Genomic DNA, 23817 nt, shown 5'->3' on the forward strand with positions numbered 1-23817 from the left:
ATACAATGCCCCCGTAAGACAAATCAACCCATATACTCACTTTGACGCCACAAAACTGATATGTGGCCTTGACAATGGCGATTAAAATAAAAATTAATGGACACAACAAAAAGCAATTAACGGGCTTTACAAGAAGATCAATCAACCCTGAGCTTCGGCTGGCCATCTTGTTTCTTTATACACTTAGGCTATGCAATTACGGTTGGGCGGAGAAGGAATATGCGCAAGAGATTTATCTTAAGGCGGTTATATGATGCTACGCAACATTACTAACAGTAGTAGTAGCTTGCTTTGGTGGTAAGTATTTATGAGGGTAAGTCAGTATTGAAAGCGTCTTAAAATAAAAATAAAACATACAACGAAATAATCAAGCTTTGAACATTACTGACTTGAAGTTACTAGGTCTTGGGCTATATTTCTGGCACTATAGGCCCTTCACTAGGTTGGTTTTGGATTAGTTAATCTAGCTTAAAATAGCACATTAACAGCGGCTGTGAGACCCCTATTCCTGATCACTTGCGAGGTCCTATTCCTGATTAGGAAATCTACAAGAAGTGGGTGTCCGATCCTAACGAAACTTGGTGAGAATCAAGAGCTAGTTACATAGTTTTACCTTTATGAGGCTCGGCTGCAATCCGTCTTCGACACAGGGAGGTGGAAAGGGTTCCTAAGTTTTTGTCAGCAGCAAATCTACCAGAAAAAATAGCCAGATTTTATCAATACTTTATGGAGATCAAGAACAAGCGGTCTAGCTATGCTTTATAGGGGTCAGGACCCGTTCTAACCTCTTTGAAGGAGAGAAAGGGAGCCACAATTCTTGCCATCAGAACAGCTACAAGGAGGGTTGTCGGGTCGCAGGCCAAATTCAAAAGTAACATTTGCTATGCTAGTTTGGCTTTTTCAGAGCTAAGGACTGGCTCGATCTATCCGGGGAGGAGGAAGAATGCTCCTGAATTCCGAGTGTCGATAAATCTTCCTGGCGGGTTCGTGAGATCCCAAGCAAGTTCAGAGGGCGGATAAAAGCTAGGGTCTTCATTATGCCTTACGGGACTTAGCTCCTTTCACAGCTTTTTATGGGAGATAGAGAAGTAGTTCCCTAGATACTTGACGTCAGCACGTCTACAGGAGTGAAAAGGCAGATCTCAGTGAGACTTGGTGGTAAGCTAGAGTATATTCTTAGTTATGGCTTTTTAGGACCTCTACGTGATCTGACCTTTGGGAGAGGTTCTCTATCCTTGTAGTGACTACATCCGCCAGAGCGGGTTGGCTAACGGAAGAAGATTTCTTGAAATTTGACGAACTTTTGTTTCTGTCCAAATTGTACCCTGTATATATTTAACTGGAAACTACACAAATGTGAACTGCACTAGGCTATAAGGAAGTAAGAGGAGGTTACACCTTCTTTGCGCTGGGTTAATTCTTTAGCTCTAGGTCAAACCTGGACTTTAAATACACATTTCCATTTAAAAAAAAAAACGGAGAAAAAACCTTAAGTTTAGTGATGTTAGTACTATAATTTCGCAAGAAAATCACTTAATTAGTTTTACTTTAGGGCAGGCAAGTCCAAGATTGTTGATGTAATTTACACTTCCTATTATCTTTTGATAAATTTTAGACACGGTGCCACACGACATGCTGGTCAGAAGAGTCACGAAATTGCAAGTCATAAACAGACATTCAGCCTTGGAAAAGACAACTTTTGAGTGTACAACTGTACAGCACAAATTAGATAGATAACAAAAAAACTATAAAAATTCAATTAACCACAAAATTCGTTAGACTCTTCAATTTGGACTCGGGAACAAACTTTGTTGGTTTATTAAGATTTTTGACTTTTTTTAAGTTTTTTTAGATATAAAACTTTTCTTTTTAAGTTGTCTATTCGAATACATCGTACATATAAAATACCTCAAATAAAACCAAAAATGGAAAATCCTACAACAAGAATCGAGAAAATTGGCACCTGGTAAAATTGACAAGAGCTGCAGAGGCAAACCAAAAGGGCTATGTCACAAAACATTAATTTACCGGTGAGTGGAAAAGCAAAAAAGATTGTTTTGGGTTATGTGACTGTAATTAAAGACTAGCAGGGTTTTTCTTTGCATTTTTTTACATTCGCCGTATATCGACATCAATTCGAGTATCAAAGATCCATTTTTCGACTATTGATACGAACGAGAAAAGTGAATGTACTGAATTTTGGAACTTTAAAACTGGAACCTTCAAATATCTTGACTGCCCAATATGGTCGGAGAAGGCACATTTAATCAATTAATAGAAATCAATTATTTTGAGGATCTATAAATCTACATTTTGCACAAAATTTAGCGGCCACGCGGCGACCTTGTCTTAGCTATACTCGTGAAAAACAAACACAGGTAACTGAATTAGCATCAGATTTTAATATGCGTTAATCAATAACAATACGAATTGATAGAGCCAGGCACGTACATAGGAGTTTTAGGGAGGGGGGGGTCAATAATAAAAACAAGTAAATTACTTGAAAATTTGAATAAGAAGTAGCCAAGAACCCTGCGAAATTTCGGACTTCAGGCCCGTCTCCACCCCTTGCCCCTGGATGGACCATAATTGCTCGTTAATGGTAACCCTAATTGAAAGAACGGTAAACCTAACAAACGGAAATGGTAACCCTTTAGCGAAGTTACGACCGAAGGCGGTCAAGCGAAGACCATCAAGTGGCCGCACTATGTGAATTATAGGTTACACGACAAATTGAAAGCAAAATTTTCGGCAGTCTTCTTAAAAAATTTCTTAAGGAAAAATGAGACTTCTTTCAATGTCTATCTATAATGGAATACCAATAGTGCGTTTTACTAAATGAAAAACTGAAAGCTCTTATTTATTTATAACACAATTTTGTCGGCCGGAGAAACGAATTTTGAATTCTGATCCGAAAAAAAAACAAGAACCAAATAAGCCCCATGGAAGACTTTTTTCATCAGGCGACGTGAAATAAGGATACTGAAGCAAAATTTAACTCTTGTGAGAACCTGGGTTTAGCAAAGAGAATACAGACCTAATAAAGATGGAGCAAAGCCTATCCCCACATTGGATTAAAAACGAGCGGCTCACTTCCTTGAATACTGTCAACTGCCATTGCTTCTATAAATATACAGACGCTTCATAAGCTAATAAAGAATTGCAGTTTACTAATAAACTAGTCAAGAACATGTTAGGCGACAGGCTGTTAAGAGGAGAGACAGGAAAGGAAACTCTTTATCCCCCCCCTCCCCTTGAAAAAAAAGATATGGAAAGAAATACAATCGTAGAGTATACTCTTCTTTGAGGGACAGATAAGAATTATTTTGGCCCCAGCCCCCAACCCAATATGTCTTTTTACCCTCTCCCCCCATAAAATGGTCCTTTCTTGAAATCATCAATTCGTTCCCCCCGCTGTAAGACAGAGCAGGGTATACTTACCAAACTACATATAAAATTCGTCACCTTTTTGATGAAACATACTGACAGTATATCGTCTCTAAGATGAGGACCATTTGCACGCTTTCGGGCATATAAAAGAAAAACACGCATATAATCGTGTCACAACCAGAAAAGCACTAACGCATCAGGTCCCATTATTGTCTCTCCGGAGACAGTTCAGTTGCCCGTCGAATAACATCATGTGACTGTTTTCAGATTAGTGGTTGACTGGCAGCTATTGACATTACCAATTATATGAAGTAAGAAAGATGCAAAGAATAATCACCTACGGAACAAGTACTGACAAAACCCTCCAAAAGTGACCCCGCGTACCTCAGCGCCTCTAGATCGCAAAATGTTGTACTACTTAATCGCTCCGAGCCAAAGTACTTTGCTCCGGCCAATAATTATGCTAGAGCGTGGTTCAGGCGACGAGTGACCGGGATGAATTGTGTAACTACGGTTTTTAGTTGCCAGGTTCGCATAGGTATAAAAAGGGTCACTTTTTTTGTGTGGAGAGGATATGTTTTGTCAGTACTTGTTCCGTAGGTGATTATACTTTGGAAAGATGTCGTCTATACGGAAATAGATCTTTAGTCTGTATTATCTTCAGTAAATGGTAAAGATATCTGAAAAAAATAAGTCCATTCTGCACAATAGACTCCTATGATGTCACTCCTTCTTCGGGGGCTTTTATTCTTTAACCCTTACAATTAATAAACTTACCTTGTTACAAGAAGTCTCGTAGCTTCTTCTGCAATCAGCCCGGCAACTGTAACGTTTTTTGCAACCATACTTGAAAAACGGGCGTCAAATTGAAATGTACCTAAAAAAAAATGCATAACTACAGAGAACAAGGGCTGGGAAAAGAAAGAGCTTAATCGCGATCTAGGATGATTCATGGGCACTGGCATGACAGACATGTTGCATAGAAAACTAAATTACTTATTGTTTTATTCTGAATTTCATAGCTGTTGTCTAGCGTGCATAGTTGGTAGCTTCAAATGCGCTAGTGCCCTTATGACCCACCATGATATGCTGCTTTACAGGGATTCTAGTAATATGAACAACACTATGAGCCCATGTTCAAGAGGATGAAAGCTGGATGGAAGTCATCCACCCTCGTGAACCTGTGTATTCGCGCTGGATTTGTTCAATGAAAGATTTTTTTACCTTCACCCTCGTTTCATCCATCTCTCGGAGAACTAATAAACGGCTCGATAATTTTTTTTGGAAAAATTGGCACAAAAACATTTTCTGGCCTGAAAAGACGATCTAAATAGGTCAAGACTTTAGAAAAATTATTTTTATATTTAGAGTCCTTATATTTTTCTTTGGTCTTTTAATAACACCCGACAAAATTGTCAAAGGGAGTTTGAAAATCAGAAGAGTAAATCTCAATGAGGCGACTGGGAGAGAAAAACAAAAAATCTTGATTATGTAAATAAACTGGGCATCGAACTTCTTTGTCTGATGGGAAAATTTTTCGGGTTGATCATCACCGCGTTTTTCCACAAAACGGATCTTTATTAATCAAATATTTGATAAGCAATTATAGATATTTGTTTTTTAAGATTAATATCTATAATTATTTTTGAGAAAACAAGAAGTGTACAAAGTTCTTTAAAATAGTGAATTTTAAATTAGACGTATTTAACTGACTGAGTATGTCGATGGTAATAAGAAATTTGGACATTCTAAGTTAGATCCTATTCAATATTTTTTTTTAATATTTTTAAATAATATTATGCTGACTTTTGATCACAGTTTATATAATTAGGCAGTAACTTAACCGGTGATAGTTTTTAACTCTTCCTTGTTGATACGAATAAAGCACTCATGCCACTTATTTATGCATTAGCGGTTTTGTATGTTTGCGTCAATTAATGAGAAATGGTTAGAAATTAAATTATTCGTAATTGCGAAAGCAGAAAAAAACTTGGTGAGCCGGCCAAGTGGTTTGCAACTGTCCCGTCTGACAGGTATGACTTAATTTATATACAAATTATGACTTAGTCTATTATTTATATATAGTGGACTCAACTGATTGCCCTTTGTAGGATTTTATAAGAAAGGGGGCGGAGGGTTGATGAAATTTTTGAAAATAAGGAATTTTTTTTCTTCTAATAACTGGTGGAATAGGTGTGATGGTTTCAGGGGTGGATCCAGGATTGTTCATGGAGGGGGCGCAAAATAGGTTGATCCGATAAACTTACGTTAGGAGCAAGTTTAATTAATGCAAACTTGCATTAATTAGGTAAATTACACTACTGTAGGGGGGGGGCAACCCTCGCCTCCCCTCTGGATCCGCCACTGGATGGTTTATCATTTTTTTTTCACGTCGTGATATTTATTTTCTCAGATTGTAGTTCCTGTGAAACTTGAAAAGGCTAATTACCTATTTTGCTGGAGAGCCGAGATAAAACTAGTTTCATTTTCAATCAATGTTTTTGTATCGAATGGGCAGATCTTTCCTGAACGTTAAAAAATAAACACCTCTGTTTGAAAATCTTTGCACTTTTTGAATTTAGATAGCGAAAGGGTTCCTGATTGAGACCAATTTTAGGACTTGGGTTCTAATTATTGGTTGCTGTGGTAAAAGTTGCCACAATAGCACTATCGAAGAAAATACCAAACGTCTGTTAAGAAGTGTTTTTCGTTAAATTCTTAGGGAGTTTTCAGAAAATTGATAAAACTTTTAAAACTGAAATATCAATGCGAAGCACCAAATATCATAATCAAATCTCATTGCTCTATGGCATTGTTCAAATAAAACATATTTTTAACTTGATTATCGTTGTAAATTCATTCTTTGTCTTTCTTTCCATTCTTAAACCAATTTTATATTTACCTTTTGCATTATTACAGCCCACTATATATACATTTACATAAATTTATATGCAGCGTTACCGCCATACCAATTATTCTCCTTTCCTTTTTTATTCTTTAATAATAATTTCTGGTCGTTTTGAGTTTGAGTTATTGTAGGCTTCTATTTCTACTGATAAAGTTAATAATTTTCTGTATTACTTTTCTTTAAAAAAAACTTTCTTTTTCGTAAAGTTTTCGTAGTATATATATATATGTATATATATCGGCGCGGACAAACAGCTCCTCTCATTTGATCTGCCATTAGCGGTCCAATTACCCTGGAACACGCATTTTGGCAGAAACTTTCTCAAAATGCCTTTAAAACCAACTCGAGACTTCGAAACCTACTTGTAATTCCTATAAACATCTGAACTAATTTTATATATATATATATATATATATATATATATATATATATATATATATATATATATATATATATATATATATATATATATATATATATATATATATATATATATATAAAATTATAGCCGATATATTTATATCGGCGCGTACAAACAGTTCCTCTCATTTGATCTGCCATCAGTGGTCCAATTAGCCTGGAACACGTATTTTGGCAGAAACTTTCTCAAAATGCCTTTGAAACCAACTTGAGACTTCAAAACCTATTTTTAATTCCTAAAAACATCTAATAATAACAATGCACTACTAATTACCAATTTTCATGTATGTATTGGAATAAATTAATTTAAAATTAGTTTCTTCAAAATTAGTGTTCCAACGTTGAAGCCAAGTTTCGCGCTCAGGAGACATCTGACTTGTCTTTCCGTGAAAAGATCTAATGTCGCTTATGTTTATACGTTCTCTGGAGCACTCGCACCTCGGTCCGGGTTTTTATAATGGGTGAGATATGTGGTAAAGCTTTCTAATTTAGTTAATTATGAATTTAGTAAAAATATATTAAGACGCAAATACAAAGTTTAGAAATACTACTTTTTATTAAGATAAGTAATATATCCTGCAAAGTTTCTGCTTAACGGGAAATTGAGAAATCACCACTTCCTAGTTATTGCTTCTGTCGGTTACAGGAAGGTGTGGTTGATAAAAATGTATAAGAGATACATTTTATGGGAAGAGGGAGACTGATACTGACTTTATACTGGACTGACCTCTGGTCCGTTGTTTTTAGAAATACCTAGGAATCTTCTCGGATCATTGTAAGTGTCTAAGTATCCTATTATATACTATTATAGTTTTCCGAGACTTATGGTCTACTTGGGACAGCCGGTCACAGTAGAAAATATATATCTGTTATTATTATAAGTTAATCGAATAAAAGTATTGTATTATAGCCAACCTCTCTACAATCTACCTTCAGCCCCTCGAACATACCCAGCTGGTACACCTCATTAGTTAAGTCATAGCCTAAGGAACGCTACAAAATTCTAAACACCTTAGGGCCATAGTTTATCTCCCCTGTAAAGGGAGAATGGAGGCACGACTACACCACTTAAATAACATAAGAATCACCTTACCACAACTGGTGGTCGCTAGAAAAACTGGGTCGAGTTGACAAAATAAAAATTGCATATTAAAACAGAAATGGAATTGTCAAAAAGGGAAATTAAATGGACTTCGCTTTTAGCGGCGCTCGAATTAGAAAAACTTCGAGCAGCTTTGCTCGAACTTTGGCTATTAGAAATAGACTTGTGTCCCCTCAAAGATTTGGGTACAATAGAAAAAATGGAAAAAAGGATCAATCAGGAATTGTAAAATAGAAAAAATAAAGTATCTAATTTTTTAGCAAGTAGAAATAAGTGTATAATTAGTACCGTCGTTTTTTAGTGTTATTAATAAATGCAATTTAGTAGTGCCATTTATAACTAAATAATAAAGTATTCGTACCGCGAATTAAAAGAATAAAATAAAACATAATACGTAAAAAAAAATCTAGCTGGACCGATGAAACGTCGGTAGAAACAGAAGAATTTGAGGCAGAATAATTGCAAATAGGGTCCTAATTCCGCCTTACTACAGGTACAGGCTAGAGACTTATTGTTCAAGGATAACACTGCTACAATTTAGTAAAGTAAGTACATAAATTGTGGTCCGAACAATCATAGGTTTGAAGCTGCCATTTCTGAGTGTTATAGAAGTAGAGATGCTTCGAAAAATATGGTATTTTACGACGTAATAAGCAAAAGAATTACCTTTGTTAAAGCTAACCCAAATACTAGGTTAGTTTTGTAGTTTGACAAGCAAAGGGAAGGAACAGATATATAAATCTGTAATTAAAGAACTTGAGGAAAGGGATGAAAAAAGAGAAAGTAACCTTATAAGTAAGAAAACAAATGTTGAAGCTTAGTAAAAGTCGCCGAAGGAAGCGAAAAAAAAAAATTGTTACCCAGCTGTGATGGGAAGTCTGCATAAGGCAGGAAATTCCGTGAAAGAAACCGTTAATCACAGAAAATGGAGGCATAGGGATAGGTCTTAAAAAGGTTCTCCTCTACATACACAGAGGACCTTCGTCTGAATAATGGGGTTAGAAAAAGTTCAAATTTAGAAACAGCTCCGCGAAATGAGTCACAAGAAAGTTGAATTTCGAATTTTAAACCATGGCTGCTTTTGAGCCATGTAGATATAAAATAAGCCACTGTTCATGCTTGTTTACAAAGAATATAAGCCCACATTAGTACAAACAGAGAAGGCAATGCATCTTTTTGGGATAGCTAATATTGTAAATTCTGGTCCACTCTTATAGATACTGAAAAACATATCATCCTCATGTTTAGTCTAATTATAAATCAGTAGAGTTTAGTCGAATATCAGGTAGAGTGTATATCAGATAAAACACGGTCTGATAGTAGAAATCAAATAGAGTGAAGCCAATTGTCCCTTATATTCAAATTAGCCTACAAGTAGATTGTATCCAGGAACTAAATAGAAATAATATTACGGACACAGGACGTTGCAGTTTATATTACAATAATTAACGTTCAACTTCCTAACTTTATACGGGTTAAGGTAAACTTAGTAAACACTATATATTTAGAATCAGCATTAAAAGACAATTCTTTTGATATGTATATTTAAAAAAAAATTGGGGGTCTCTGCTGGTCTCTCGTTGTTAAGTACATGCAATGCATTTACTGACCTCTGCCTGAGGTGACACTTCCAGTCGAATTTAAAAAAAATTGTTTTTGAAGAATTTTAAAATAATTATAATAGGAAAAACAGCAAGAGTGTACATTAAGTGCACGTTACATGAAAAATCTAACTGTAATCTTATTGTAATTAGTTATAGTCGAATATAATACTTTTTGGCAAAAAGAAAAAAAATTAAAGACAATAATTAAGCGCGATAAAAATTTAAGCGAAACTTAGAATAATCTTAGAAAGCAAAAAAGTACTAGGTAAAAGAAACGAAAAGCAATATAAAAATAAATTATAACCTAAAAACTTACCAGGAGGTAAAAGCCAACGACAAAAAAAAAAAAAAAAATCGTCACAAGCAAACCACAGTAGTTCAAGGTAATAATTTTAACTCTAGCGATGTATTGGATCTGAGAAAACGAGTTGGCACAGGAAATCTCTAGTTTAAACAATTGGCTTTCACCTGTGCCAACCCAAACACCCAAATCTCAATCCGTTGAACCCTAACGGAAACCAAAAATTTTATGTGTAATTTATCCAAGGCGTTTCTAAAACCAAAAATAAACGGTATATCAACCACATCACACAGCCAAATTAAATTGTAATGGGAATTAAATTTAATATCAAATAATTTATAAACATTTTGAATATAACTTTAAATCTAATTTAAGCAGGACCACTAATATAATGCTTAAGCCGCTTGGGGTCAAGCTAAAACAGAAGATGCATATGAAAAGGGTAAAAAGAGTATTTTTCAGTCCTAGAGACAGAAAAAAAGAGAAACAAGGATGAATTTCAAATTGAAATCCTTCGAAAAAAAAAGAAAAACATGGCCTATATTGGAGCAGAAATATGACCCTAAGGAAACCCATAGAGGGTATATGTACACAATGACCCAAAGATGGCAGCATAATAGCTGTAAACAAAATTAAGTTGTTTTAAAAGTAAAATATTGAGCATTGGGACAATTCTTCTTTAAATGGGGAGTATTGTGGTGAAGCTTTCTAATTTAGTTAATTATTAATTTAGTAAAAAAATATTAAGACGCAAATACAAAGTTTAGAAATACCACTTTTTATTAAGATAAGGAATATATCCTGCTAAGTTTCTGCTTAACAGGAAATTGAGAAATCACCACTTCCTAGCTATTGCGTCGGTTGGGTAAAGGAAGGTGTGGTTGATATAAATGAATAAAAGATACATTTTATGGGAAGGGGCAGACTGATACTAATTTTATGCCGGACTGGCCTCTGGTCCGTTGTTTTTAGAAATTCCTTAGAATCTTGTCGGATCATTGTAAGTGTCGAAGTATCCTATTATATATTATTATAGTTTTCCGAGACTTGTGATCTACTTGGGACAGCCAGTCCCAGTAGAAAATATATATCTGTTATTATTATAAGTTAACTGAATAAAAGTATTGTATTATAGCCAACCTCTCTACAATCTACCTTTAGCCCCTCGAACATACCCAGCTGGTACGCCTCATTAGTTCGGTCACAGCCTAAGGCACGCTACCAAAGTTTAAATACCTTAGGGCCATAGTTTATCTCCCCTGTAAAGGGAGAATAAAGGCATCTACCACTACATCCACTTAAATACTATAAAAACCACATTACCACAGATGGGGAAAGATCATACGGCTATTATATATACTGTGCTTTTGATAATGGATTTTACTTGTGCACCCGTTTTCGAATAAATTCGGACTGTTACAAGAGTGACAAAACCCAAAGCAGAAAAGCCAAAAACATGTGGTTTCCTTATTTTAATTATAGAATATTTATAGCTATCCATTTATTTTTATCATATGAGCTATCAATCTTAAAAACAAACATTGATTATTTATGAAAAGCCTTAATTTTAGTGAATTTATCAGCATCAACGGACGTGCATGAGTTAACGCCACCACAAAACTAAATAAATATTATTTCCCATCTCGAAGGTCTTGCGGTCCTTTGAATTATAAACCAAATTTCTTACGTAAATATAATTTGTATATGAACCTTATAACTGTTTCGTAATATTACTGGGCATAAAGTTACAAAATCTTACCGTGCAAAGCATAGTGCCTACGTCGGCGATCAAGAAAAGGAAGGGGTCAGACTTCAGGGAGAATGGGTATGTGATATGAAAATAGAGGTTTTATATTTAAAAAAAAAAAAAAAAAAACACTTCAAAGTGACTACGGTCGTATCCAGGATTTCTTTTTTTTTGGGGGGGGGGGGCTTACAAAAGGAATTTTTTTTGGGGGGGGTACAAAAAAAACTTAAAAACGCATCAAAAAATTACATTCATTTTTTGCGTCTTTAGGAGTCAGAAAAACATTTCTAGGGGGGCACACCCCCCTACCCCCCATAGATACAACCTTGAAAGTGACTCTCTAGGCGGTCACCTCTTGAAAATTGAATTCTCCGCGAAATTCCTCAAAATCCAGTATACCGTTTGTGATCTAGTGTTCAATATAGTTAAGGTTTTTTAGAAGTTCAAAAGCTACCTTTTATTAAAGGTTAGCCCAAAATTAACTGATCAAAATTATCTATTGGTTCCTTCGTTTTGTTATTGGTTCCTTTCTTCATCTTGTTGCATGTAACTCATTAGTACAAGAGCCTGTAACCCCTTCCCCTCGCACACGGGAAGGGAATCGAAACGTTCCATGCCACATTTCGATATCTTTGTTAAAGCTGCATGGTTGTCTTAAGGATACTTTTAGTGGTCTTTTGGTCCTTTCCTCCTTGGGTGACACTGGGATACCTTAAGGTCTTAAAATACATATTTTTTCTTTAAAAAAAATCTCAACTCTCGTTTACTTTCATTTTTAATACTTTATTTAATTATTTTTTTGAGTTTTTTGGTTCTATACTTTCTTATTAATTAGGGATTTTTCCTGTTTCGATGCTGTGTTCATTTCCTACGATTTCCTTGAAATGGCGACCCTGTCAAAAACTTCAAGCAGGACGAAACAGGTGACCCGATCGATTTAAGACGTAAGCAATCAGCTACTGTAATTATTAGGGTAAAATCAGGAATCTGAAACTCATTTGAATTTGTATGGATGAAAAGCATTTCCAAATTTTATTAATTAATTTTCTGTATTTTTTTCGCGGCTCAACGTTACAACACTGACTAAAATGCTCTACTGCTCTAAAACTTCCTAATTTTCATAAAAGAAAAATCTCACAAAATCGTATGCTGACCAATGATTTGCATTGTGCAAGGACCGAACTACTGGCTCGATGCTTTCGGCCGAGAGTAGACACTTCTAGTGTTTTCTCCCCAGATATCGCCATGTACGCATTTAGAGCTAAGTCGACTCTGCCTGAGCTTAGATGTTCACAACATTCAACACTGACCCACGTTTCAAACCCAACAACCAGCTACACCAGAATTCGAACCTCTAACCTTAAATTATAAAGTCTGGAGGGCTCACCACTCGGCTAGGACAGATAGTTTAAATAAGGGTATTTTTGAAATATGGTTTATTAAAGAAGTTTGTCCATACCGGTTTTGATTGATTTCTGGCTCCGTTTCACGCGTCAGAGAGAAGGACAGCGAGCATCAACTGGAGAATTCACAAACAAATATATAATCGACCACACTATTCCCAAATAAAGGTAAATATCTGTATTTTGATTAATGGTTATATTTCAAGGTGATTGTGCCGTTTTAATTCAAATTACATAGTTCGTTCACTAGCAAAGATTAAATCCAACAAACAAGTTTGTACTCTGAGAAATTGATCAACGATTAGAAACATTTCGATTTTTATCCTAATACCATGATGTCATTATAGCCAATTGGAATAAAGAATGACAACATTGATTTTCGGCGGAGCTAAATGTCGTAAACACATCTTCAGCAGAGTTGCCAACTAGATATATTTACGTCAGAAGTACATGTTCCCATGTGCCGGGACATAATGGCGTAAAAGGGCAAAAAAGTGACGTATTTTAGAAATTTGGGACATAAATGGCAAAAAGGGATACATTTTGTAAATTTATGACATGAAACGAAACATTTCGCAACTTGATACATATTTTGGAAAAAAAGTCACTGTTACTAAAGTAGTGCTTTTATTCTTTTTTTTTTCTTTTTTTTTCTTTTTTTTGAGCATCCAGGTTTTATCAGAGATGTTGTAAGTAAAGGATTTTCTCCAAAGTAAGGGATTTATATGCTTATGTGAGTTTCGTGCTTTCGCACTAATTCATTTTGTATGAATGTTCTATATGGATTTTTTTTTATATATTCCATGTTAACTTGCCGCTTGAAAATAAGCTTACAAAGCGCCTTTTGGTCAATAATACGACTGGTAAAAAAAAAAAAAATTAGAATGTTTTTAGATTCCAAGAAGGACAATTTTTTGGATGCTCAGGGGACATATTAATGGATCAAAAAGTTGGCAACCCTCATCATCAGTACAGGTCCTAAAAATTTTATTTCCTATTTTATTTCATTAGCATTAACCAAACTTGACTTTTTAGATAGGTCCATATAATGCCAAAGTACGTCGGGGTTCAACGTGACAACACTGACAAGATCGGGGCATTGCCCTAATAGCTTTACAAGTTTTAAACACCCCCCTCCCCTCCAAAAAAAAAAACTTAGGAAAAAGGAACTTAGATGTCTCCATTTAGGATGTGGTAACTCAAAAGGTGATACGCGACACTTTTTTTCAAAATATTTGGTACTCCTTCGTTATACCTACTCTTTTATATACGTCAAACTGTAGACGCGACGAAAAATTCGTTTTTACGGGATGATTCAAGACACCGCTGTAGAGAAATACAATGTATAGCGTGGTTTTAATTGCGTATAAGATATTTAAAGTGTTGTTTTTTGGGGTTTTGGCGGGGGGAAAAGGTACCTAGGTTAGGTATTTAATATTTGCTTTGCTTTGGGGCCCCCCCCCCCCCATAATGTGCAAATATGTAGCCCAAATGTGTTTCTAAACTATTATATATTTATCCTATTTTATTTTATTTCATTAGCATTGACCAAACTTGACTTCTTTCTTGTGTTGCATATAATGCACAAGTACCGAAAAACCTAAACATTATCCCTGTTTTTCCCTTTCCTACGAATCTGTTTTGGCCAACACACTGGCTTTTAAATTATTGCGGTCGATTTGGCCTCTTATCGCACCGATAAAGCGATGTTTTTTTTTTATATTTATAAAAAAAAAGTTATGGTAGCTCAAAGTTGCACATCTGAACATCTTTAACTTGATAAACATCATTACTAAACATCTTTAGCTTGATATGTTTTGATCTTTGCATCTTGTTATGGATGAACAATATTTTAACAAATGACTTGCCCTATAGGCTTAATTATTTGGAAAAAAAAATATTGAAAAGTTGGCAACAGAAACTTGGCGGCTGTTTTTGTCCTTGCAAGGCTAACTAGCGGATATATTTTAGCTGATAGAAGGGCGTGGTCTGTTACACTTTCTCCGCCTTGCCAATTATACAGGCTCTAAATTGCCAAAAAATGACTAGAATAGTCAATAATAAAAATATTGAGCAGGGTTCCCAGACGTTCTTTGCTATAGAACCCCTTGAAATTCTGCGAAAAGTTGAAACTACCATTCATTATTAGTTTGTACGTTGTCTTGCAAACACGGGATACATTCTATAGAAGGGAAAACAAAATCAGTGAGCTACATGGGTTGGTAAAAGTCTCATTCTGCAAGGAGGAGGAAACTAAATTTATCTTGGCAAGGGGAAGTTTAATTATGGATGTTTTTGAATAGTCGTTATTTAGCGAACAATTTTGCATTTTTGTACTACTCTTTTAATTTTGGGGGGAGAAGATTTAGATTTGCTGTCGTTCAGTTTGTTTTTTAGTATGTTTTACAAACAGGCTGGGAGGCATTGCAGGCTGGGGGACTATGGGAGGCATTGCAAATCAAAACTCTGTTAGTCAATTGTAATCTCTTGGATATCAGAATCTTGGATAAGATTATCAGATTCTTTAAATATCTTTTCCAGCATTTTTTTGCATTAAACCGAAGAAAGAGAGGTTGCTTTCCTATATTCCTGTGATAAAAATGTGCTTTAAATGTGATAAAATGTGATAAAATGTGCCAGAAAGAGAAGCAAATAATACCCTCCTTTTTATTAAACTGTGTGAAATTGGTACTTTCGCTTTATCAGGGCCCCTCTAAAGAAGTCCAACAAGAGATGCTACAGTCAAACGGGAAAGACGCAATGAAAAACCCGTTTTTACAAGATGATTAAATAAAAATAAAAAATTTTTTTATCTGAAAGTAAGGAACGATGTTAAAACTTAAAACGAACAGAAATTATTCCAAATATAAAAGGGACTGTCCCCTCCTCAACGCCTCGCTCTTTGCGCTAAAGTTTTTTATTGTTTAAAAAAAAAGAGTCGGTAGGACGTCAAACTTTAGCGTAAAGAATACGGCGTGGAGCAGGAGACAGCCCCGTTCATATACGGAATAATTTATGTTAGTTGTAAGTTTTAACATCGTTCCTTACTTTCAGTTAAAAAAACTTGTTTTTTTTATTTAGATTTTGAACGTTTTTGAATTAATGCAGGTTTTGATTTTGGCTCACCGTACATGAGTAATTAAAAAAAAATTGAATATTAATTTCACTTTTATTAAATGGCTTTCTCGAAACCTGTTTAATTTTATTTACGAACGTTTTTATTCGTAATAAATATACGTAACTTACGAATTAACTTACGTAACGAACCTCTATATTCTTATATTTTTAATACGTATATTAGAGGGTTCGCCCCCTAGTCAATACCTTGCTCTTTAAGCTAAAGTTCGAATTTTGTTCCAATTCTTTAAAAATGACCCCTTAATCACAAATGCCGTTAATTAGAATAAATAACTTTTATGGAAGTACTAAATAATCTTTGGCTTAAAGAGCGAGGTATTGACTAGGGGATGAACCCAATCATATAGGTAATATTTTTTGTTCGTTTTAAGTTTTGATGTTGCTTCTTACTTTCAGTTACAAAACTTGTTTTTTTTTATATATTTTATTTCTGATCTTTATTTAAATAATGCTGAGAAATTCGGCACCCCCTTCCTAACAATCTTCCTTCTCCCATTAAAACTTCCTTCATGGTAAGATAATCCCACATAACCCCCGACCCACTCCCCCCTTCCCCACTACCCGAAAAAATCCTTCTGAAAACGTCTGTATACTTCCCAATAACCAAGACTGTATGTAAACATTGGGTAAAGTTCATAACTTTCAGCCCTCCCCCCGGGGACTTCGGGGGATTAAGTCATCCTAAAAGACATTGTTATCATATTTTCTACCATGCTGAACAGAATGGCTATCTCAGAATTTTGATCGGGCGACTTTGGGAAAAAAATGAGCGTGGGAGGGGGCCTAGTTGCCCTCCAACTTTTTGGTTACTTAAAGAGGGCACTAGAACTTTTAATTTCCGTTCGAATGAGCCCTCTCCCGATATTCTAGGACCACTGGGTCGATACGATCACCCCTGGGAAAAAACAAACAACAAAAACAAACAAAAACAAATAAACACGCATCCGTGATCTTTCTTCTGACAAAAAATGCAAAATTCCACATTTTTGTAGATAGGAGCTCGAAACCTCCGCAGTAGGGTTCTCTGATACGCTGAATATGATGGTGTGATTTTCATTGAGGTTCTATAACTTTTAGGGGTTTTTTCTCCCTTTTTTCGAAAATCAGCCAAATTTTCTCAGGCGCACAGCTTTTGATAGGTAGAACTAAACTTGATGAAACTTATATATTTGAAATCAGCATTAAAATCTGATTCTTTTGATGTATCTATTGGTATCAAAATTCCGTTTTCTACAGTTTCGGTTACCATTGAGCCGGGTCGCTCTTTACTTACAGTTCGTTACCACGAACTGTTTGATTCAAGAGAAATATATTGTATAGCGTGGTTTTAAGATATTTAAAGTGTTGTTCTTTGTTTTTGTTTTTTTTTTTGGGGGGGGGGGGAGGAGGGGAGGTACCTAAGTTAGGTTACGTATTTAATATATGCTATGCTTTAACCCCCCTCCCCCTTCCACCACCCCTAATGTACAATTATGTAGCCCAAATTTGTTTATAAAATATTATATAGTAATACAATCTTATTTTATTTAATTAGCATTACCCCAACTTGACTTTTTAGAGAGGCCCTGATGATCCGAAAGTACCGCCATGAATTTACCACAAGACGTTCAATACAATTTGAGAAGAAAATGTCAAAACGAACAAGAAGTGGCACTTTTAGTGTCACTCTAGACAATAGGCAGCTAGGCTTAACTCCGACTAAAATTCAGGACCTCTAGTTCTAGCTGCCTGCTTACATTTTTCCATCACTCTAGTTACGTGTTTCATCAAGTTTAAATTTGTGGACAATATTGCCATTATACAGAAAGCAGAGAAATCTGGTATGCCACTGAAATAGGAAAAAATTCCCTAGTTAATAAGAAATACAACCCAGAGAAGCGTAAAACATGAATTTTCCAAGAAAAGAGTAAGATTAAAAAATAAACGGGGTTATATCAGAAATAAAATGCAAAAAGTGTGGCTCTTTTAAACCTAAAAGTGTCCCGGTGTCAATAAAGGTAAAAAGTGTCAAAAGAGAACTAAAAGCACCGCTTGGCAACCATGTTTTACAATACAAACTGTCTCGATTATAGCAACCAGGGGCAGACCAATGTCAGTGATTTAAGCAAGAACACGCTGTACAACGCCCTAGAATAATCCCATGATATTTTAAGGATTGAAGTGGTCTATGCCAAATTCTCGTTTGTTTGATCTTCAACTGACGGGGTTTCAGCCAAAGCCGAAGATTTAACATATGGTTAACATATAGTAAGCAGTTGATTCGCTCGAACGTCAACTAAACAACAACAAGCGGCGTTAATCTATGAAAATCTAGAAGGAGGGGCAAAACAAATTTTTTTTTTAATCTAAGGCTGAAATGTTATTTTTCGATTTTGTTCAATGGAAATACCAAAAAAGGTATGTTTCAATAGAAATACAGAAAAGAGATTTTTTTAATCCAGGGAGAAGGGGCAATTTCCCAATCACCCCCTAAATTGACCCACTCTGCTAGCAACAGCTATTTAATTCGTTCATTCACAGATTTGGAGATTTTCTTTTTTCATGAAAACACTATTATTGCTGACTTTAACAGGTAAAATGTAAAATAATGGTCTTACCTGCAAATCTAGATAAAACAGAAATTCTAGATTCTTCAATGGCTCGTTCCACGTCTAATTTTGATACCTTTCCTTTGCCAATAGGGGCAACTGTCACCTGCTGAAAAATTTAATTTTAAATTAGAGAATTGTCACATAATTTTTTTGATATTTTGGAAACTTGCCTAATTTACTCAGGATGAGACTTAAACTAAAGGGGACAACAACCCTCACTGTGTTGTTAAGTAACAAAATGAAAAATTATTTTTTCTAGCAGAAAAGGAAATAAGGTACTTATTAAGAATCCGGTAAACACGCGAGAAGTGAAGTTTCGCTAGTGCTAATGAAATAAAACAAAATAAGATGAAAAGATAATAGTTTATGAATATATTTGGGCTATATAATTGCACATTAGTGGTGGGGGGGGGGGGGGGGGGTTAAGGCATAACATATTTTAAATACGTAACCTAACCTAACCCAGGCACCTTTTTTTGCCTCTTCAACCCCAAAAACTTCAGTTTAAATCTTTGTCACGGAGTGAGCAACACCTCACTAGGCAGCGGAAACCTATTTTTCAATAGCATCTTTGAGATTTCGATGCGGTCTTTCTCGCGTGTTTACCGGATTGTTATTAAGTACCGGAACTATTTTTAGGCTGTAATTTACACATTACACCTGCACTTGGCTTTTTTTATGCCATTCCTTTAAAAAGCTGCCAATAAATAGCACTTCAAAGTCTTGTGCCAAAGTGAAAACTTTTGAACCATCCTCTTGCATTTAGAAATAAAAATATTGCAGTTGATTTGTCAAAACTGGTCAAGTTAATATTACAATTGTTTTTTAATAGATTATATTCCGTGGATCACAAATGTGACAATAGGCTAGATCACAATTGCAGGCCTAATAGATTTGTAATCAGCTTGTAATTGACAACAAATAAATTTTACTTAGTTTTTCTAAAATTTTCTACAGCAGGTACGATTTTTTTTTTGGGGGGGGGGGGAGGGAGATCCTAATAATGAAAAAAAACTATGTGACATCCGCCAAACAAATTAGAACAAATTTAGGATTTCGGTGGGAGTCTGAGCACTAAAGCCTCCTCCCTCCCCACTGCGTATGTACTTGCTATACAATTCTCGATTATTATTGAATCGTCTTAATAATGATCAGCCATGGTTAAGAATTTTTGAAGTTCACAAGATTCTAGTAGTGGTAAAACAGGAACTACAACTATACCAAGATCATGTCTCAATGGTTTTATCGCAATCCGTATATTTAATTTCAAAAATATTGGCTATTCCTTTCACTGAACTAGTGTTTCTTGCGTAATATCCGCACAATTGTGTATCAAATTTATGCAAAGAGCCCAAAAATATTAAGCTTTGCCCATGTTTCAATTGTTTTAAAGATTAATATACATAATTTTGCCGTGGAATTTTTTGGATAAGTAAATTTTTGATTAAGTTTCAACCCTAGAAATTGCTCATGTGCTACTAGAATATTGTTTCTTAATTTTTCCCAAGTTCTCCTTTCTTTCCCAAAATTATAATTCCCGACGTGTAGTTCAATCTCATATTGGCACATATAGAATACATGGAAGTAGCCTATGTAGACGGGGTGGCTCAGGGACTGGCCCCCCTGATTTTTTTTTGTTTCTGGACAATTCTTATTCAAATTATCAAATAAAATTTGATAATTTGAACATATAGAGTACATGGAAGTATGCAGAGAGAGTGGCTATGGGACTGGCCCCCTGAAATCCATTTTTTTTTTTAGTTTCTAGACAATTTTTATTCAAATTATCAAATAATTTTTTTTTTTTACTATGATAACAGCACAAAAAAATAATAATAATAATAGGATTGACTGGCAAAGTACATTTGGTAAGTATAAATTCATGTCAAGTCATGGTAAATCCAAGAAACTAAAATCGCTAGAAAGAAACTTAAGAAAGATCCCTTCATTCGAGCATTCATTAATATCTGAAACCAAAAACAGGCTGTGAAACACTATTTCCAAGTCAATTACATAAAACAAACAACGAAATATGATTCAAGAATTCAATTAATAGTAATTCAATTTAAAGTTAGAACAAAAATTAAACTACCTGAGCTAAAAGCGAATACAAGTATTTCATTTTAGGGCCATGTAAGCTATTCAAGTCAAAGTAATAGTAAAAGAAAGAAATTAAAATCCCTAAATTCAAGCATTTCTTTAATTGCAGGAAATAAGAACAAGCCTAACAAGCTTGAAATAAAACAAGGTTGAAAATATTCGTTGCAAATTCATTCCATGCCCAAAACAAATTATCGCACGCGACTCGATAATTAAACTAAATCGTTTTCATATCGTTTTTAAGGATTTCTGCTACTCAACAAAAAGCGGCCGCAACTATTTCAGTTTAGAGTCATGCTAACTATTCGCCTATTCATAGTAAAAAAAACGAAACTAAAATCCCTGAATTAAGACATTCGTTAATTGCTGGAAATAAAAACAGGAGGTGAAATACTTGTTGCAAATTGCTTTAGGCCCATTCACAATGATACCTCACTAAAGCCAGATTTAACTTGCACTGATTCAGGTACTTGTCCATTATTCAGGAAACACTCAAGTTAATTCAATCTATAGATACAGAGTTGAAAGTTGAAACAGCTGAGACGCTTGTGAGATAGATAGGATGTACATAATTTGGGATGCATATTTTCATATTAAGGGGGGGGGGGTTGAGTATAGCGGGGCTGCATGCAAAATGTAACCTAACCTGACCAAAATACCAACTAAAGATTTAAATAAAATATAGCCACAAATTCCACAGAGTCGAATATAATTCTCTCCGAGTACAGACAGCAATAAACCGGTTATTGTCTGATATTCGAATCAAATTCTTGGTGTTTCCTGAATAATGGACAAGTACCCTGATTTAAGCCAATCAGAATTTTTCATAAGACTTTTCTGCGAATCAGAAAATTCGGTACTTATTTAGTAGCCGGGCAACACGCGAGAAGTGAGGTTTGGTTACTGCTAATGAAATAAAACAAAGTATGATAAAAATATAATAGTTTAGAAACAAATTTAGGCTATATATTTACACAATAGGGGGGGGGGGGTAAAGTATTGCATATATTAAATACGTAACCTAACCTTGGCACCTTTTTTTGCCCCTTTAACCCCCAAAAACTAAAGTTTAAATATTTTTTACAGAGTGAGAGTAATACCTCACTAGGCAGCGGAAACCTGTTTTTCGATAGGATCTTTGAGATTCTATATGCGGTTCTTCTCGCGTATTGCCTTGCTACTAAATAAGCACCGAAGATTCTAGTATAAACCTGATCGTCTCAAATTAGCTAAAATCTAGCTAAAAACTAGCTAAAATCTATTAGAAGGTTACTAAAATCTAATTGTGAATGGACCAAAACAAGTTATGACATATGATTCAAGCATTAAATTAATCTTAGAATAAAGATTTCCACTAAAGCCAAAAAGCCGCAACTAATTCAACTTATGGCCATCTTCACGGTCGTAAAATTATAGTAAAAGAAAGTTGACCTGTCAGGCTTGTTTAAGACAAAGGACAGCCGATACAAAAAGAGCAAATCAGAGGATCGCAATCCATATTTCTAGAAAAAGAAAAAAAAATGTCCAGTAGAATTTTTCCGAAACCGAAATATTCCAATCCCAATAAACTTTTAATGAGGGTTTACACTTGCATAAATTATTTAAGCAGCATTTAAACTACAAAAATGTAACATAACAGCCGAAAAACTTAAAAATGAGTTTCAGGGTTTGTGGGGTTTTGAAGGACTAGTTACTTATATAAGAAATATTTATCCCGCATCTAAGATATGGCAAAATGATCAGATTTATACAGGAAGAATTTTTCAATTTTTTGCAAGTGAGATAAGAAGGACATCACATTTTGAAAAAAAAAGCATCTCCAAGTTTATTGAGAACAAGGTAATATTGGGGGAAAAAAAGATTGAACCAATTTATTGATCTTTCTTAGTTGTTTTAGAGAGGGGGGGGGGGTACCTTTTAGATTATGAAAGTCGATACGTCTTCATACAATCCTTATTTGACAGTACACACTTCATACAGCTCTTCTAATGGTGGCCTTAAACTAACTTTCGATAAAGCATGGGGATTTAAATCTGATTAAAACATAAAATAAAATTTGAAAATAGGACTTCCCTGCTGCAACCTCTTAGCTAAAATTAGTTGATTTCAATCTTTTCTTTGAAATTCTCAAGGGGTGGCCCGCTCTGTCAAAAATTGTATACGCCAGGTGACTTAAGGCATGCCAGTTGGAATTGTGCCAAGTATTGCACGAAGTTTATCATGGGTAGCACAAAGAGGTATGGCGCGACGGAAGTGTATCACGCTTTACGGAACGAATCAAGGAGGCACACTTGTGCCTCTATAAAGAGGCGACCCACCACAATGTTAAGCGATTTCAGGTCCTAGAGGTCGCAGAGAGACGGCGGTGATCGCATTTTGTAGCCCAAACTCAAACTAAGAAACGTGCAAAATTTCATCCTCCTCCGACTTTCATGGGGTAAACTGGGCCGGAAGTTTCGACCCTCCCAACACATCCCCCCTTTAACGTTGTCCGATTCGGCTGAAATTTAAAGGTTAAGCTTTCCTAGGGCCTGGGAGTTTATCCTCGAAATTTCAGCTCAATCCGATCACTCCTTCCCTGTTTTCAAAAAACCAAATATAGCCACTTAAAAATCATCATTTCTTTTTTTTTTCTTAGCCACGCCTACAGGCCACAGTTGGCAACGGATCCGGTTGAATGAGGACTCATTCGAAGCAGAATTCGACCTGTTAGGGCCTTTTGATATTTTCAGACCGAAAATATTATCCCCCGAATTTACATTTACGAAAAACCTCGTTTTCCTATATTAGCCCATGTTAATTTTTCCCACCACAACCCCCTTTAACGTTGTCTGATCGGGCTGAAATTTAGAGGACAAGCTTTCCTGGGGCCTGGGAGCTTATCCTCGAAATTTCAGCTCCATCTGAACACTCCTTCCTTGTTTTCAAAAAACCAAATATCAAGTTTTGCTTGCGTCAAAAAGATTCATCACATTACTAAAAAAAAATTTCAATTATGTCCCTTTAGTGTAGCGGTGAGACTCCTTAATGTCAGGGCGGAAGACCCTAGTTTGATTCACCGTTAGATAAAATTTTTTATATACTGAATTTAAATTTAAAAAAAAAAACTCAGT

The 23817-nt window shown here is 35.2% G+C and overlaps 1 protein-coding gene across 1 annotated transcript in view; it reads right to left on the reverse strand.

The window, feature by feature from the left end:
• The window catches only part of LOC148941953 (uncharacterized), a 152643-nt gene that overhangs the window by 103794 nt on the left and 25032 nt on the right, over positions 1-23817 (reverse strand). The window contains exons 3-4 of the mRNA XM_089103466.1: positions 18611-18710; positions 4168-4267 (exon numbers count right to left, since the gene is read on the reverse strand). Coding sequence (XP_088959592.1) covers positions 4168-4267; positions 18611-18710 — 200 coding nt within the window. The remainder of the gene's footprint in view (positions 1-4167; positions 4268-18610; positions 18711-23817) is intronic.

The sequence above is a fragment of the Artemia sp. Qi Xiang Cuo genome, chromosome 17 (assembly GCF_049724085.1).
Source record: "Artemia sp. Qi Xiang Cuo chromosome 17, ASM4972408v1, whole genome shotgun sequence".
Taxonomy (NCBI): domain Eukaryota; kingdom Metazoa; phylum Arthropoda; class Branchiopoda; order Anostraca; family Artemiidae; genus Artemia; species Artemia sp. Qi Xiang Cuo.